The sequence below is a fragment of the Bombus pyrosoma genome, linkage group LG2, assembly GCF_014825855.1.
Source record: "Bombus pyrosoma isolate SC7728 linkage group LG2, ASM1482585v1, whole genome shotgun sequence".
NCBI lineage: Eukaryota > Metazoa > Arthropoda > Insecta > Hymenoptera > Apidae > Bombus > Bombus pyrosoma.
Genome location: NC_057771.1, coordinates 7,557,078 through 7,576,031, shown reverse-complemented (window position 1 = coordinate 7,576,031; position 18,954 = coordinate 7,557,078). Strand labels below are relative to the sequence as shown.

Genomic DNA, 18,954 nt, shown 5'->3' with positions numbered 1-18,954 from the left:
ATCATTTATTAAGTAAAAAAAAAAAAAAGATATATTTTCTTATACTTTGCAAATATATTTATTGTTTATATAATTAACAACTTACGAAAGATTACAATACGGATGCCCGATTTATTGGAATTTATCCAAGCGCTACTGTAATATCGCGTTCTTTGCTAGCCCTTCTGACACGATGTTTCTAATTCATGTACAGGCATTTGGAGCTGGCTACATTGCAAGATCTACAAGAAGAGGAAATGGAAGGGGAAGAAGATTCTCCATTGAGGCAGGATTTCGGCGATTTCGCGAGCTTCGCGCCAAACAGTATTAAGAACAGTTTCAGTCCCCGTTTCAGAATGGATTCGTACGGCGAGAACTCGAAAACAAACTCGAACTGCCACGACATGAACTCATCGAACGTGCCGTTGAAGGCCGGCTTCGACGATTTCGACGGTGTATCTGCAGATTCGATTGCCTCGGGCAAAGACGTACTAAACCTGCCATTCGTCGAGGACAGTTTAAAATCTGTTAAGAGTTCTCCGTTTATAAACGCGAAGAGCACCTCGCGAAGCAACCTGAGCCAGCTATCGATCAGCAACAGATCAGGGAGTCCGAAAAATCCCAGCAAAAGAAGTTTCCTGAGCAGCCCGAATTCTTCGAAGCTGGTGAATCCAGATTACGAGAATGGTAGCCCGGAGATTTTGTCGGCCGCGGAGAAGAGGGAAGCGGTGCCGCTGCGAGTCGATTTCCTATCGATGGACACCATAAATATCGACAACGGTATGGAGAAAAGGGAAATGAAGTCACCGGTTGAGTACGTGAACAAACCGGAGACATTAAACAACGGCTACATAAGTGGTACAACCACGTAGTGTTAACATTTTCGCACCCTAAGTTCGTCGTTGCCCAAGCAACACGACGTCAAGGGTGCGACTGGATCTACCGGAAGCGATTTAACATCGCGCACGTGGACTGCTGGTGTCAGTCTCTGAACGTTGTGGTGAAATATATTCGGGATGGTCTGACACGAGACATTGAAGAGTATTCTGGGATCGAACGAACCTTCGAAAGGGGCAGTGTCTGTAAGACGACTGGCGAGTCAGACTTTCCAACAAACGTTCCAATAATTCTGCGACGCGTTTTCTACGTACATATGCATGCTCACATCGCGCCTTCGACCGAGTGGTGTTTTAAAAACGACAAGTTCCAAGTTGTAAGTGGTATTTTAAGTCTTTAGATGCGTTTAAATATGTCCTTGCTTATCCACGACGTTGACAAATTATTTTCGTAGAAAACGTGAACGTCCCTTGATTTCGTCTCTCTAAGTATCCTATTATTACGTTCGTAAGATATATTACATTATATACAAAACCGTGTTTTTCATTTGCGCGCATCCGCTTGTTACAGCAGACACTGCCTTTTCACGTCGAAAGAAAGAAGCGGCTCGAAAGTGTGAGACGAATTCGACAATGTTTTCCGAATAGTCCGGAGAAAAGCGACGAGAACGAAACTAGCGTCCCATTACAGGCCTGATGAATAACGGCCGAGGTATGATAAAACACGCGATCGCATCGAAGATTTGCGATTTGCGATTCATGTTCTGTGCATATATAAATATGTATATACTCATATATATATATATATATATATATATAATATACATACATAAATATGTATATACATATATGTATATTTATATATGCACACACGCGCCTGTATATATATATACATATATATATTCCGTTAATGCGCTTTTCTTCGTTCGAACTAATCGTAAGGTGAAGGGAACATCGGCTTCCTTTCGTTGACCGCGTTTACAAATCAAAGTGGCAATTAGGCGAGCCAGCCGATCGGTTACGGCGGTTTTATATTTTACAAGAAATAGACGCGAATCACTGTTTTAATTGCCACTTTGCACGACTGTAGGCTTTTACGAATGCCATTATTACCGTAGATTAGGTCGTTCGACGATCGTTAGAGAAGAAATATATGTGGAAACGAATCGAATAGGTACGCATCTTGTCGAGTTATCCCATATTTTTAAAGAGATCTATCAACGATAAAGTGTCATTGTTATTGTCATGGACAGATATAAGAAACCGGTTGATACAGCTTCGTTCGTATTCCTCTTGTTTTTATTTCGTATATCGGAAGGTAATCTTACAGAGGACGTGGTATCCAGGGAAATTCAACGTGTCTCCATATATATTTATTCCTTGCGATTTCCCCGTGGTGGCTGCGAGAAACCAGTTACCGTGGCTCGATTCATTCGTTCGAGGGAAATCGGGATTCTGAAACAGAAATCCTCGAAATCGTGCAATAGAAGCATCGCTCGCGGCCTTGCGTTCGAGCGCTGTTCGCTACCCGTTGTTCTCTCGTTTGGTGCTAACACGAGCGTGTCGATAAAGAAAAAAGGAAGAGAGAAAAGGAAAATGGGCGGTTAACGAACAAAGAGTTTCTCGCACTGCCGAAGGTTAAGGGAAAGAAATCGAACATGAGTTCAGAAGCGCGTTCCACCGTGCTTTTGAGTTAGGCGAGAGAACGTAGACTGTTTAGCTCGAAGTGATAGAGCCCAGGTCGATCGAAGCGATCGATTCTGGCGCGTGTGAAATCGTCAAAGTACGTCGATAGATAGAACGTCGAGCAAATCAGAAAAAAGAGTCCACCGCCAGCGACGCGACGCCGCAGTTTGAATTTAGACGTTAACGAGCCTCTAATATAAGACTGATTAGCTAATCCCATTTATTACATCCGTATTCGCTGAGTAAGTTTACGACATGGTAGAAGTTCCATATATCTACGTACGTATATATACATATTTTTTCATCTCCGTAAACGTTGCCCTCTCTTTTGTTTTTCTGTTTCATGGAGCATTCACCGCGATACGGATATATCGTCTCCTTTATCTTCTCGAGACTACTTACTATCGCTCGTACTTTGTTCCTTTCTCGCGTCCTTCGCGCGCTGCTGGAATCGAACCGAGTGTTTCGCAAGCAGACGAAAGCGGAAGCAGAACGAAAGTCTGTTCGAGAGATCATCCGCGATGTCGACGAGGCGCGATCGAAGGAAACGGAAAATCGAATTCCGCGGCAACGTGAATTCGGTAATCCAGACTGGTTACGCGCCCGAGACAATTAACCAGTGTAAGGAAAAAAACAACTTGAAACACGCACGTTTGTCCGTTAGTCGTTCGGTGTTGGCCCGTAGAACGCGTTTCGAGAAAAAGGAAACTGGAATTCGATTCGTCGACGTTTACGGCGCGCGCCGTTTTCACTCGGTCATCCTCACGGAACGCTTTCTTTGCCTTCGCGACCGAAACACCGCTACGCACTCGATGGCCAGAAGCTAACCGCTAGAACGAGATTCGAGCACCAGTGACCTAATGTCAAAGTACCTACTCTATTCGCAACGCTTTGCGCATTATTCGTGCATCATAGGTCGAAGCAACGAGAATCGTACAAAAACACGCGACATAGCTGCGATTCGACAGCAAGACCGCGCGTGTTCCTGCTCGACGCGTCCGCTCGCGGACGAGAGCGCGATCGACATCGAAACGAAGATCGAAATCGAGATCGAGTCGACTGTATGTTTTCACGAGTGCGATTTATTTTCGTACGCGTAATCTGTTAACGATGCCAAAACGTGGCGCCTGGCGTGATCGTCGATTCTTCCTCGATTTTCGCGTCTTTTCTCGGATTACCCGCGTCATCTCGTCGCGTCCAAGTGCCAACATGTCGAGATGTGTACGCGCGATCGGCCAATGAAACGCGACGAGAGAGGACGAGATAAAAATCGCGATCGCTGCAATCGTTCTGATCGCTGGATCGTGTTCGAGGATCGCTGAGAAAGCATTTTGGCCCCTCGTAGCTCTTGCTGTTTCGCCTAACGTTCAAGGCGATTCTTGTTCTCGAAGCTGTTCCGTGGAGCGTCGAGCGAGCAGAGACTCGCAGGTTGCCAGTTCTAGGAAAGAACGGATCGCGCGGTTTGATTCGTCGAGAAGGATCAGCCGCGCGGTTGATCGTTGTATTATAAAACAATGTGAAGCCTCGCTCGTATTCTAAAGTATTTAGTGTAACTCGAATAAACAGTTAACGCTTAGACCGTACGCGTACGTGGCGCGCGTGCAGCCGCGCGTCGTCGTATGCATACGGCATTGTAAGATTAACCAGAAATGTTTCCTACGAAGTGACGAGTACTGTCTATATCACACAAAGTGGCTCGTGGCTCTAAAAGAATGAAGTTTCTTAGGCCTATATAGTTTTGAGACCGTGTAATATATAATATATATTATATATATATTAATATAATATATATATATATATATATATTAAGGACGAAAAACCTGGTATTACAGAGATAACGCGTAAGATTATGGGAACGACTGCGACCGCGTGTATCCGTTGAAAGAAGAAAATTAGAATAATCGTGTGTCTGTGAAGAAAATGATTGACTGTGAAACGACGAATGCGTGTGTGGCTTATTTCGCGACGCAAACGCGCGAAATCGATGCTAGCGATCGCAGCGAGACAGAAATTTCAACGGGTGATAAGCTCGTCTGGCCTGTATCGATATGATACGTACGTACTCTGTGTATCGATCACCTAGCCGAACTGATGCACGTAATTTCGTTGTGACCGCGAGAACGCGATCGGTGAACTGTTTCGACGAAAGAGGATGAGCGACCGTTCGAAGGAGACGTTTGAAAGGAACTGTTTCCACGCGAAAGCTATCAAAAACCGTTTTCAAAATTCGTCGATGGTTAAACGTTGACAGTTGGACCTATCGTACGTTCAACAGATTCGGCTGAACGATGAGTAAATTCATTCCTCGATTCCATCTCGGCGCCTCTTGTTTTCCAACACTCGCGTTCATTCGTGGGAAATTTTCTCTCCTCGGACGAACGCGCCTAATCGCTCGCCATTTTTTTCTAAGGGATCCGCGTTCGATTTGGCGCGCTCTGTTTCCGTTTCCAGCGATTTTTTACCCGTTTTTTCCCCTCTGTCCTTTTTTCTATGTTTAACACAACGGTTAAACGTTTTCGTTAACGTTTGCATTTCGTCTATTTTTTCTTTTTCTTCGTTGTCTTTTTGGGACCGATTCGCGATAATACATCTATCTTCGCGGAAAACGTAGCAGCGTAATTTAAGTAACACACCGAGGACTGCCCTCTTGTTCCTATTCCATATCCTTTCTTTTTACTCTTAACACTGCAATTTACGTACGATTAGTCATGTACATACATAACACGAGTAACCTAAGATTTTCTTGTATTTACGTTTAGATTTTTAGGTAAAGGTAACACATTTGACAAACAAAAATTTCGATTCCGACAACACCTTCCTTCGGATTTATCTTCGACTGTAACTCGTTTAGTATTCTTTTTCGACACCTTTTCTTTCTCCCTCCCTCTCTCTCTCTCTTTCTCTCTCTCTCTCTCTCTCTCTCTCCCTCTCTCTTTTTAACATAATCTCGCGTTTGTTCGCGTGCGAAACTGCCTCTTAGTTAGTTCTGGCCAAAAGACAACGTTTTCTCTCACGACTGCTCAATGTTAGATTGCTCAAGCTCTGGTCTGATCTGTAGTTAGCGTGAAATCAATCAGGGAAATATTGCCACAAGTCCTCCGTGCCGAGAATCGCATTGACGACGACAGTGCACAAAAGAAGGAAGAGGAAATCGAACGAGAAAGGAAATTCCACGCGTACTCCTTGAAAAGAAAAAAAAGAAATAATAGTCTCCTTCTCTACCCCTGTTTCTTTCTCTCATATTCCTCTCGTACACACACACGCGTTTCATTTTACCATTTTTATTCCCGTGCTCCTATTATTTTTCGCAATCATTTTTCGTTCCCTATTGTTTTTCTCTTTTCCTGCCTGTTCTTGAAGACTTTTACTCGCGTATCTGCGATACCACCATATACGTTTAACGCCCTTCTAGAGGAAAAAAAAAATAATGAAGAAGAAAGAAACACTGACACCGACCTCCTCGGAGAAACCACTAATTTTTATATAGGGATCTTGTAAACGAAGTTTTTCTACGCTGACTGTATTTTGCATAAGGACAAAAAAAAAAAAAAAAGAAAAAAGAAGAAAAGGAAAGAAAGAAAAGAAGTCAAAAGATATTTTAAAATATCACGTATTGTTAATCCGACTGCTAGAATTACCGTACTATTAGTATTGTTACGTTTAAGCCCGTAAAAGGAAAAAAATGCAAAAGAAGAAATGATCAATACGAACGCAAGCATGTTTCGTTTTGCCCTGTGGGCCGTCGTAGAAACGAATGCGACCTCGTCCAACGATTCTCGTTCCCGATCGACGCACCACGGGATCGATAATCGTTCGATGACCGCGTCGTCGTTCGTTCGTTCGTTCGTTCAATTTGTTCGTCGAACAAAACTGGTGGACGTTTTTTCCTATTATTTATTTTTTTTGTATATACATTATTGTCGTATTTATTTGTCAATAAAGAGCTTGCGATGCGCGGATACAAAGATGCTTTCATCATCGGCCTTTACCTTCTACACACACGTCCGATATCGGTTATCGACATGTTCAAACGGTTACGCTCCTTCGTTGTACAGAGTGTTCAGTAAGAGTGGCGCTACGACCGAACGAGCAACGATTCGCCGTGAAAAAGTAAGTCGAAATTGAAGAGCAAAGTTTTCGCGTACGAGGCTTCGTTTTCGAGAAAAACAATTTTGAAAATCTACTTGCCTCGCGCGTGTCGAGTCGAAGTTTCAACTTGGCTTCTGTTTCTGCTCGCGTTTGTATCTATAAATATCAACAATATCATTGTCCGCTTCTTATCGTTACGTATCATACTTTCCATCGAGCTGTATCACGTACAGTTTCTTTTATTGCGTTTGATTCGAATGATTTCATAAATAAGAACAGAACCGCGTATTAGATTTAGACAATGAATTGTATTCGCGTTGAAATTGTTCGAAATATCGTCCATAACGTCTGATACGCGGTTGTGCTTCTCCAACTAAATTATAGCCGTTGTAACGTACGATTTATATTTTCAGTTTCTCAAGAACAGGGACAATGATCGCTCCTGCTTGCTGCATACTCTCAAGTCAATTGAACTCGGTCAATTTAAATTTTAACAATTTAAGGACAGCACCGTGCAAACATCTCGAATCGCTTTCCTTACAAAACGAAGGTTCATAAGCGAAAGCTTTGTTCCATATGTTCGAAGTATTTTTTCACGACGAATCGTTTCTTGTTCGGCTGTGTATCACCAGTCATCCGACACGATCTACGAATAGATTAAAAACAGAAACGAAATCGGAGGAAATTTTTATTTACGCTGACCCGGCAAATTGCGCTATGTGTTCCTCGTTGTTCCTATCATCGTCAACATTTTACGTTATCTGGTCGATTATAAATAATAACCGCGCGATAGAGACGGTAATCACTGATAGGTGCTCAACTACCGCCAACGACAATAGAAGAAAAATCCGATTGTTAGATCGTTATAGATAAATAGAACGTCCTAGAGATTTTTTGAAAAGTTTCAATTCCAAGAGAAGAAATGAGATTCCAACGAGAGCTGGCGTCCGAAGAACGACAATATCGTGATCATCGGCACGCGCATTGGTGGCCGTGTGATTATATCGGGAAAATACCGTGCGATGTCATTTCCAACCAGTCCTTGGTGCCGTACGGCCTACTCGCCAAGAAAATTCCTTTTCGGGACGGTGACGTACAATGAGCGGCTGAATTACGATCGCGGGACACGCCTGGTTTCGTAACCTGGTCGCGATTTTGCGCCACTGTTTCCAGACACCTTTGTTTTTTCTCCTTTCTCGATAATATGGTGCACTTGAAAATGTACGCGAACATCTTCTCTCGTTTCGCAAGCCAATTCGAAACACGTAGCTGACGACAGGCGACCGAATTTTATCTTGGAAGCGATTCGCAGTTTTTCACCGCACTGTGGCAAATTCGAATCGTTTCTGAACGTTATTCGAAGCTTGGAACCTTCGAACGTTCTCAAGATTCTTTACGATTTGGATACGTTTTACGAATCTTGCGAGTTTCGCATGTCTTGGAAGTCTTGCAACTCGAAACATTAACATTCGTTCGAAATATTAATATTCGTTGGAAACCACGAAGACGAACAGTGGAGATAAATACGTGTACAATTGGAAGATTTTAAACTTTCATCGAGGGTGTCTTTAGATTATCAATATATATATATATATATATATATAAATTGTCGATATTTCAATTTCAGTTCTCAACTAACTTATTATTGTAAATTCGTCAGTGCGTATTGTTAATATTTATTGGTAAACTGCGTTTTTTGTTAGGAACTTTGAAATATCGATGATACAAAGGGACATTCTTAATTCACGGTGCGAATATACCGCTTGGAGAAAATGTTTGCAAGATAATAAATATAATATTTACCAAGCTCTGGGAACCTATCGAAATTCTCAAGACTTCCAAAACGTTCGAGACTTCCAAGATTTTCTAAAGCTTTCAAAACGCCCAAAACTTAATCGAGACATAAGAACTCCAAGCATCGAATTACGCGTGAAACGAATCGAATTGTTCGTTGCATATACGGATTCGAAGCGATTGGAAATGTGTCAGATCTCGTGGCTATATGTGGCGAACGAGCAGGTATTAAAATAGCAACAACTCTCTTCTATTCGCACGACGACGTGCAGATTTGAAAGCGGAGAATCATTTATATTCGGGATTTTTCACGAGACGTTTTTGTCGAACATAATGCACGACGTGCTTTCACTATCGTTCTCGCTGCGACGAAAAGAAAGTGCTGTAACCCGTCCCCGTTGCGAAAATCACCCTGTAACACATCGTTCGACCGATCCATAGGTATACACCGATCGAACGTTATCGATCGATAAATCAATCCCTTTTGACGTGCCACGTTGTCAAGCCAGGAAGAAACATACGATTGTTCGTAACGAGCCGTTATTCTTCGATATCGAATAGAAGGAAAAAAAGATGGAGGAATGTTACTAATCACCGTAATAATTGTAATTGTAATGCTCGACGCTTGGAAAAAAAAAAAAAAAGAAAGAAGAGAAACCGAGACGGCCGACGGAAGCTTTTATTCCATTCGCAATCCCGCCGCCTCGTGTGTCCGACTACCCCGTTAACTGTAATTTACTATTACGATTATATGTTACGCTATACGCAAAATGGAGACAGAATTTTATTTACCAAATACGAGTTTTTTAATAAAACACTTTTTTGTGAAAGATACAAACCTGCCTCGTTGCTTGTCTATTTCTCTTTCTCTTTCAAGTTTCGACGTGGTATATCGCTTAGATAAAAATATATTGGGTTGGAAACTAATTATCACCTAATTTTTTATTATCGCGTAATGACAAAATACGTAATCACTTAGTTGCCGACCTAATAGATACACTTACGTGACTGTTCAAAAGTCTTTGGATGATTATTACATTTAGAAATTAAGGAACAGATATCAAGTTATACGATAAAAAAAAAAGTATGTTAATATTCCAATACCTTATAGATTGAATTCAAATAACAACAAAAACAATTCGTAATCTATATCGTTCTGTCGAAAATATCAAATGTCCTAAGACTCTTATGCAGAAGTGTACAATACAAGGTAACAAATACGTGTATATTGAAACATATGGTTGAGAATTCATACGATCTATTAACACTCGCTATGATAACGTTCTGATATCTGGAACCTTCGAAGATTTAAAAAAACTTTAGAAAATTGTGAGAATGGCGATGAAATTTATATTAATCTGCATAGCTGACGTTATTGTAAGATATACAAGAGGATGACAAAGACACGTGTTTCTTCCCATAATTGATCGAACAGACAATTTTCATACAGAATCGATCGTTAATACGCACAACGTTGATCTTACAGTTGTTCTCTTACGATGGATGAGAAATACGACTTATCGCGTCGTTCGCCCATGTTTCGCAATTGTCGCGTATTTGAAAATCACACTGATTCTAAGCGGAGTATGTTGAAAATTCGAAGCCCTTCTATCGATTCCAGCAATGGTTTTCGATCGCCTGCGAGATGAATGAGTTTTCAAGGAACAACTTAGAAAGCTGCCGCGACCAAATATGGCGGCATCTTCGACGACGAGATTCTTGGGAATCGTCGGCCCGCGGAACGGCAAACAGGTATATCCCGATTTCGTTCTTCGTTTTGCATCTCCCGCGTGTCTGTTGTGTTCGTCATGATACTCGGTATATGTATGTACGTGCAACTGCAGCCCGTTCACCGAGAGACTGACCTCGATTCCACGTTTCAAGAACGTGCCTTTTCGCGTCACGACTCGGAATCGTCGCGACCTTTGCGATCCTTTTATTCCACGATGACGGTTTTACCAGCGGAGCCCCGCCGATCGAGACACGAATTCCAATCACGATCACCCTTTGATCGATTTTTACCTATCGATTCAACTGCTACAAGAAGGCTACTACGTTACTGTGAAACAAGCAAGACAACGATGGAATCGAAGGCTTTGGCATTAAATTAACAGGCTGGCACATCGAACTGGTCACGTACAAATATTTTTCTCTTCGCTTATCTTATTGCTCCGCTACGAACGTTTGCATTTTTGGGAAATTTCAACGTTTTCTTTATGCATTTAAGCGTTTATATAGACGAATACTACGAAATTGGAATTATATACGAAAGGAAGAATTTCTAGCGTTGAGGCAATACGCACGCTGTATAAGAAGACCATCTTCATGGAAACAAAACGCTCAAACGTTTCACTGCAAAGAGCGGTTTTATTAACACTTGGTATTATCGTTCGTGCGAGAACTTCCATATGCTTCGTTTAAATAAAAAAGAAGCTCTTTTGTTATAAAGTCTTTTGCGACTGATTATACATATGACGATGTACAGGAAGATAAAGATATTCGTTAAAAGAGGAAACATTCGGAAAATACAATGCAAGAAAATTGGACGTTCCTACACTTTTGTATAATTGGACTACGTAGGAAAGATTTTTACGCGACCTGCGTGGAATGCTTTAACAATAGGTCGAGAAGGCGAGCTTAAAGAAGGTGGACAGGATTCTGGCCACTTGCTGGACTTCGGAACACCGGAAAGTGCATCGATACAAGGTGAGGATTGATCGGCGAGCATATTCGGAGATAACTGGTCGTTCGACGCGAGCTTCTCTGGATCGTTCTGCCATGAGTTTTAACGGAAATTTAAGCGTCTTCAAGGAGATGGTTCGTGTCTCGCGACTGTTGTTCAGACCTAACCAGCGTAACGGGTTACAGCAAGATTGCTCCATTTTTCAAGCGAACAGCAAATCGAGTACAATTTACAAAAAAAGAACATAAACCTTTATTTTTTCGATACTTCTTTCAGCCAGTTTGCGATAACTTTGAAGAAAATTTCCGAGATAAAATTCTATCTTCGTTCAAACCATAAAACCGTAAAAGTTTCGTTCTAAATGTTCGAGCTCGCATCTGCCAATGTTAACCCAGTTCGCGCTACACGCGTGAGACGATTTCGTCAATGGCGGGCAGAATGAGAAACTGTCGCAACGTGACGCATTTAATAATGGCGTGACGAAACACTGATTTAATTAGATACGGTCTCGTTATAATGCGTCGTAAATGGTTAGAAGACTTGGCGAAGGAGTTACCGACGCTCTCCATCGTTCCATGGAAATCGATGGATCAATCCTCGTAGATAAGTACATTAAGCCGAGTGCGTCATTGAAAACTTCAAAGTGCGATATTCAAAGTTAGATACCTGAAAAGGTGGCCTGATCCAGCAGGTACCGTTACTACCTGTTCCTCGAACCGTCTCCAATTTTATCTCTGTTCCCGTACGTGGGCAGGAAGAAGAGGAAGAAGCCTCATGCTCTTCGCGTCTCTCTATACCTCTGACCGTACCGTCTCCCTTTTCACCACCCTCTTCTACCTCTCTCGACCGTGCCTCGTCGAGGATCGCAAAATTTCAGGGTCGTTAACCCACGAAAACGAGCCGTTTCCACGGAAACGTTTCTTTTTCTTCCCACCGTTTTGACACCTATGTAGGAAACCGGTGGTAAGCTGTTTCCTGGCGCGCCGCGGGCAGATCTAATATCGCGTAGAGATCAAGAGGACGTCGCAGCTGTGGAAGAAAAGAGGATGCTTCTTCCGACCGAGTCGGGCAAAGAAGAATTCGCGTCGATAGACCGTATAACTGCGATAGGAAGAAAGTTTAGATACCGTGACATCCAAATAATTGTAAAATATACGTACGGAGTTTCCTGGCACGGTTGAGCTAATATCATTGGTGAAATTTTGCAAACTGCAAGTCACATCTTTCCAGTGCTAACGCATCTTCTTGTGGGTTGGTTCTTCTTAGATTTCAAAAAGATCTTCTATCCAAGTTCCATTTGTCAAATCACGCTCATATATGAATATGAATTGTATGGAAACTTGGAGCAAGGATCGATCAATGGTAGTAGCGCAGTATTTTGTTCAAAGTGAAAGTTGAATTAATGGCGAAGAATCGCAGATATTACGTCCACGCGACATTACGTTGAACGTAAGAAGAACGTTAGGTGTTTGAAACTCGCGGTGCAACTTAAAGATCGCGTTCGTTCCAAAATCTGCTGAATCGGCTAAATGGCCTTTGGACCCTTATTCAAGGTCTCCTCTCGGTTGGCGAAAATGTCCGCGGTTTGGTAATAAGAACATCGAGAAGGACATTGCTGCACGCCATACAGAGATACAGTTCCAAAACAGACTAGCAGAGATCGTTGTCCTCGTTCGAAGTTGCACGGATGCGCGCGCGCGCGCGCGCGCTTATCGAGACTCCTACCAACTCCGATCGGAAAGCCACCTGCCGCATACCTTTTGCGCCGTCGCCGGAGGCGGCAGTCTCCGCTCTTTCTCTCCTCGGAGAGAGAGGCGGAGACAGGTAGAACGAGAGAGAGAGAGAGAGAGAGAAAGAGAGAGAGAGAGAGAAAGAGAGAGAGAGGGAGAGACGATCGGCGAAAAAAAGATTCGCTTTCACGAAAGTCCATGCAGCCATTGCAGCCTTTTCGTTTTCCCGCATCATCCTCTACGCTCATCTGGAATGCGCGACTACTTGAAGAGAAAAAAGTAAAAGAGGAATGGAATGTACGAGTGAGTTTATTGGAAGTTAAATCGAAATTGGAAGCATTTTTTAATAAATTTCTCGATTTACAAAAGGTTATACAGATACAATTACAATACAATTACAATACAATTACAACAGTGATCAATCTTCGATCCTCTGGAAACAGATGACTTCTTTCTATCAGCTCGCATATTGCAAACAGAGAGCAATGGTAGATTTCAAAGGGACGTAAAAGAATAATATTTGTAACGTCGTACATTTCTTATAATTCTCAATTCACGAAGACGATCGATATAAATTTTGAATGACTCATATGCACACCGTTGCTCCGGTCGGCTCGATAGTATTTTTACCATTTCTTTTATCGATAAATATTCTTACCTTTGTATAGGATATTTCATATCATTTAAAAACTGCGAATTTTCTCCTCTATATCTGACTGCAATTTTTCTTTATCCGTTCAAGACTCGCTCGGTGATACATGATCCGTTAAAAACCGGTTATTTTATATATGTTACGATCTTATTGAAGTGGTAAAAATTCTTCGAACGGAAGAATGTTGTTCTCGTAAGTAAATCAGAGCGATCCGAAAAATGCTTTAAATGGAAGTTCGATAGCGCAGGAACTGTAACACCGTGCGAAATTCTTGGCACGCGACGCCTATGCACCGTTGCTCGATCGGCTCGACGCTTCCACGCGATTCGATGTTCACGGAACGGTCTGCGGAATCGGTAATTGCTAGGCGAGCTGTCGATCGTCCTCGTTACGCGTTCGAATTGAAGTCGGTCCGAAACTGTGACTCGATTCGCTCTTTTCTTTCTCAACCTCGTTCACTTTTACGTGACCTCTGTGAATCCAAGTTACAGCCGACGATTTTAACGTGTAAATTTACCTCCGCTGCCCCCTGAAGCACGAACAGGCATTTGTGACTCACGCTGTATGTAGCCGGGGAAATATCTTCAAACATAGCATGGCAGAGCACAGCTTCGGCGAAACTCGTCGATGGATCCTCGAATTACTTGGACAAGGACGATCTAGCCTGGTGTAAACGAAGCAGTTACAACGAGGCACGCTTTCCTCGATTATTACGTAAAAGTTAACTGCACACGCGACTGGCAACGATGACGATTACGCGACAGGAATAACGCTGTGATTTCATCGTTAACGTTGTTCAACGCCATGAAACACGGTTATTTTCCCGTGCAGTCGCGTGTCACCGAAGGCTGGACGGTTCTTTTCGCGTTGCGTGCCAATGGGAAACGCGTGGTCGGGGTCAGTCACCGAAAAGAAGACAGAGATGTTGGAATAAAGGATAAAATATCGCTTCATAATTTATTATACCCACATAATATCCTGACGTCAAGGGAGAATGTACGCTCGTAAAGTAAATAAAATTTGCAATGTAAAATCACTGTACAAACAAAAATGCCAAATGGAAAAAGCTAAAGTAAATTATTTCAACGCTCATAACCATCTTTACCATACTCCGCTTAAAGTCTGCGTTCCTTCGCCGCTAGAAAAAATCGTTTTCTATTTTTTCTCCATTCACGTCGTTTACGATTTCAGCTCCTTAATTATCGACCTCGCGGAAGCGAAATCAGACGCGCACTTTGCGCCGATGCCGCCGCTCGTACCAGCAACCCAGATCTTCGCGCGATGGAAATATACCGTTAAAACGTAGCAGGGGCCCGCAGCCGTATAACTCCCGTTCGACGAATCGTCGTTTGCCAGGAATTCTCGCTGCCCCTCTCCTCTCCTGTCTCAACGATCGATCCAACACCGATGAATCGCTGCAGGATATCCGGACGATTTTCGATGCCTCGGTCGAGAAACTAGCGGCGAATTCGGATTATACAAACAGATCGAAGGTGCATCGTGGATGATTCAGCCGTGTTGACGATACAAAGATCGTTTTCACCCGTGTATGATCCAAAACGAATACCCAAAGCGACCAGTGAATAAAATAGAGTCAATTTATACTTTAACGAGTCGCATGGACGATTTAGTTGCAACGAAACAGTTACGATCGGTCAATGTTTGTTCAGTAACGAATAAACAAACGCCTTTCTCTCGTTTCCAACATGGATGAACTTTGATAGCTCGAAAATCTCTGTACGACCAATATTTTGTTCATTCCTTCCTGCTTCGTTAGGAGAACGTCTTTAATTAGAAAATTTTAACTCTTCCCTTGAAATTCGAATTATTCGTTCGTTTGTTTGCGGGAAAGAATAAACCAAGTGTGAAATTGTTATAAATTTGTGAAAAATAAATTCATAAAAATACATGTGAATCTGTACAAATCGAGTTCATTGCAGACTAATATAGATTAGGATAAGATAGGAAACAAAAAATTCTCAATTACATGGCCAGATTGGAGGAAGATATCGATGGAAGACTAAACACTATTGATATTTAACGTTACGCGCTTGATATCAGTATGAAAGCCGTGCGTGTTTCCTGGGGATGCGCATGAAAAACATCATAATGTCGCAGATTTCTCGCAGGAATTTTTAATTCGGGGCATTCGATAATTTTTAGACGGCCGATATGTCGATTAAATACTTTGCGGGCGAATAAAATGTCACGAAACTTTCTTCAACAATCTAGCGATGTTAATCCAAGGGTTGAACGTTATTGACCGATAATTGTGACACGTGCAAGACATGGGTTTAGCCCGATGTTTGTCAGGGTACTGGAATTACCAAAGTTCGACAGTATTTCGCACGTTCTCTTGCAATGGCTATACTTATTATATAATTCAGTCTCGACGCTCGTTATTTCATGACATTTCGTTCATCATTTCGCTGACATTTAAAAAGCTAGTAAAGTAAAATCAACCATTGAACTGCTACAGATAATTCGATTCTCAAGTTTCGTACGCGCTGTGCATGAACCATCGGAATCGTGCGAAATGTAAAAACCACGTAGATTCGCATAAACCGCTCAGATTTTATCGTCTGTAAATTGCGTTCCGGAAAATATCCGGGACGAACAACCTCGATGCAACAACATCCTCTATTAGAAAACACGATAGTGACCGAGTCTCGCGCTGGTGAAAGCGTCGTAAGCTGCATCGTCGCGCTTTTTGCCGCCGTTTCTTTCATAATTGTCGTGATCGTGTCTGCTCGATCTGCGGATAAACGCGTCACGAGCGCGGACAGCGTTACACATGGGGTCGTTATAGCCCTACGAGAGGCAGTAAGACGTGCGCAGAGACTGCACGCCATATGAAACGATGAAAAACCTTCGCTGCGCCGTGATACAGATACCATTCATTAAGTTCAGTGGCGATAAACGACTTCCGGCCTGTTTCTTACAGTCCTGATGCATATTCACTGTGCAACGCGGTTATACGAGCGAAAGTACTTTTAGCGGGAAATTATCGGCGCGCGGCATGCCAGGAAGAACTCATCCTCGAGCGGAAGGCAAGTGTAATGGATAGAAACGCGGAGGAAGCGAAACGAATCGAGTAACGAAGTCGTTAAACGTCTGGCTATTGGATGCCACAATTACGAGAATCGATTTCATTTACGACACGGTGTTATGCGGTTGATTATAGAAGAAACGTGTACGTGAAATACTAAAACGTAGATATACTTAGAGTGGCTGTGACAAAAGTATTTGTACAATAGATACTCTTATTTTCGCAACGAGATATTTTCTGTCAGATTGCGCGTTTCATTTTCGTAAGTTGAATTTTTTCCGATGCGTAGTTATTTAGATCTTACAATTAATTGGCATATAAGCGCTATAATAAATATAATAACGTGCAAGCACTCTGCGTAACCATCGGAAATCGTCCACTAAGCTACGTTGATCTATGAAACGAACCGAGTAATCGAACCTGTCTTTAGATCGCGGGGTGCGCGTTTATTCAAACCTCTTTTCCCTTTCAATCGAGTGGCATCGTATATCGTGCACCATAAAGTTTCTAACGGCGGCAGAAAGCACGACGCGGCACAGCACGTCGAAACTCGAGCGGAAAACGAACGCTTCTCGCCTCTGGCTCTGAATCACCGATCCCGATAAACGACTCGCGCAACATTCTCACGGCCGTCGCCGCTTTCGAACCTCCGCGACTCGTTGCATTGTTGCGGCTTTTGCATAATTCCACTTCCGACATTCCGACCGGCGTTTTCGCCCGCGTGGCCACCAACCGGCACGGTTTTACCGGCGAAAGTGCCTTTGATGGTAAATAATCGACAACGATGTAGTCGAGTGGAATCGAGCTGTGTGCGTATCGATGCGGTGGGAGCAAGGAAACGTCAATGGTCGACGGATTGGACGTTGTTGGCAGCCGCACGATGGGTCTGCGGTTTTGCAAAACGGGCCAGCGGTATGTCGGACACGTCTGACAGGATTACCTGTCGAGTGCTATATCGGTGAGAATCGAATCGACGTAACTCGAGTACCGCGTTTTCCTCGCGATAGTCCAGGTGCTTCTGGGATACGAGCCACCACGAGTTTCTCATTCATCCTCCGATACAATGTTTTCGTGGATCGTGCGAGTTCTTCTCTCTGTAGACTACGGTTATAGCGAATGCGTTTTCTTACGAATTGATAAATATAATTAACCGGTTAATTACGGAATTTAGTTTCAGAAATTTCTCATGGGATTGAATCGTAGAGTGGGTAAATAAATACAAGCGACGACGAGTATACTCGTCAAACGTAGTTAACTGGTTACTACGCGCACTCTGTAATTATTAGGACGCAGAAATCAAGACTAACCATAAGAATCTTATTAGATACATCAACTAGGATAGCCACACTTGACGCTGTTAAGCGCAGCATTGTTGCGTTCAACACCATTTAGTACATTCGGGAGCAAACCGTATCCGACACAGTGCCAAAAGTTTCGTCGCAGTTAGCTTCGTCAAGAGTCGAAGTAGGCGCTGATAACGATGAAAGCAACGCGTATACAGCGTCGAACGCGACAAGATTAACCACAAGAACGCTACGTTTAACAGCGTTAAACGAAATCTTATTAGAAACTCGCCGATCACTGATGCATCTCGAGAAACCGAAACGTACGCAACGTAACCACTCTCATAAGAATCAACGTAAACACATACATACGTTTGATTATTCTGACGTATCTGTCAGAACCCTAATTCGTCAGAAAACGGTCTCTCGCGTTCTCTTTGATGTTCCTCGCGAATTGTCACGCAATGGGTAGGCGCAACCTGGAGTTACGTGGATCGTCAGAAGAGAAGAACCTTCGAACTCGGTCGACTAGACCAAAGAACATGCTTGCCTTAAGAGACGGAACTGGGGGAATGTAATAATAGCAAAGAAGAAGAAGAAGAAGAAGGCGTACAGAGAGTACGCCTCCGGCACTTTTCTCCTGGCTTAATCGTTATGGAAAGTCGGAGGATAATATGGGACGTCGGCGTGCCGCAGAATCTCGTAGGAGCAACCAACAATCTCCTGCAAAAACTAAGCGTTTAAACCTGGACTTTCTGACGAACATCGAAAAAGATGACGAAGAAACACTCGTTTGTCCGTACTTATCAGGTTAATTTCGCATGAAACGTCGTTTCTTCGAAATTCGAATTTAGCGAGTTAATACGAAAGAGCGTTACCCCATCGTCGAATGAACTTCTTACAAAGCCAAACTGGTCAACCTCTGGTTTATCGTAAATGTCCAATTTCCTTATCCAACTTAATAAGAATGGTGCCAACGAGTGTACGATATTATTGTCGTGGCGATATCAACGTTGAAAATTAAGAACAGGATAGCCCTGGGAAGATTTTCTAAAATCCAGAACAGAAATATTTATCGAAAATAAATATCTCGACGAGCAAAAGTGTGTCAAGATTTCAGCCAGACAATAGTTCAATTAATACAGTTGCTTCGGTGAGAAGCGAAAGTATATT

At 42.7% G+C, this 18,954-nt stretch overlaps 2 protein-coding genes across 12 annotated transcripts in view; one reads left to right on the top strand and one right to left on the bottom strand.

Moving 5' to 3' along the window:
• The window catches only part of LOC122576188 (insulin-like peptide receptor), a 125,094-nt gene extending 109,550 nt beyond the window's left edge, over positions 1–15,544 (top strand). For 8 of the 10 annotated variants that reach the window (XM_043746151.1, XM_043746097.1, XM_043746113.1 and 5 more), the window contains one exon: positions 194–9,226. In XM_043746151.1, coding sequence (XP_043602086.1) covers positions 194–851 — 658 coding nt within the window. In that variant the 3' untranslated portion in view covers positions 852–9,226. Of the gene's footprint in view, positions 1–193; positions 9,227–14,640 lie in introns of those variants that run through there. The other 2 variants (XR_006319672.1, XR_006319670.1) reach the window with 2 other exon arrangements.
• The window catches only part of LOC122576234 (protein dead ringer), a 318,271-nt gene that overhangs the window by 269,178 nt on the left and 30,139 nt on the right, over positions 1–18,954 (bottom strand). The window lies entirely within an intron of this gene.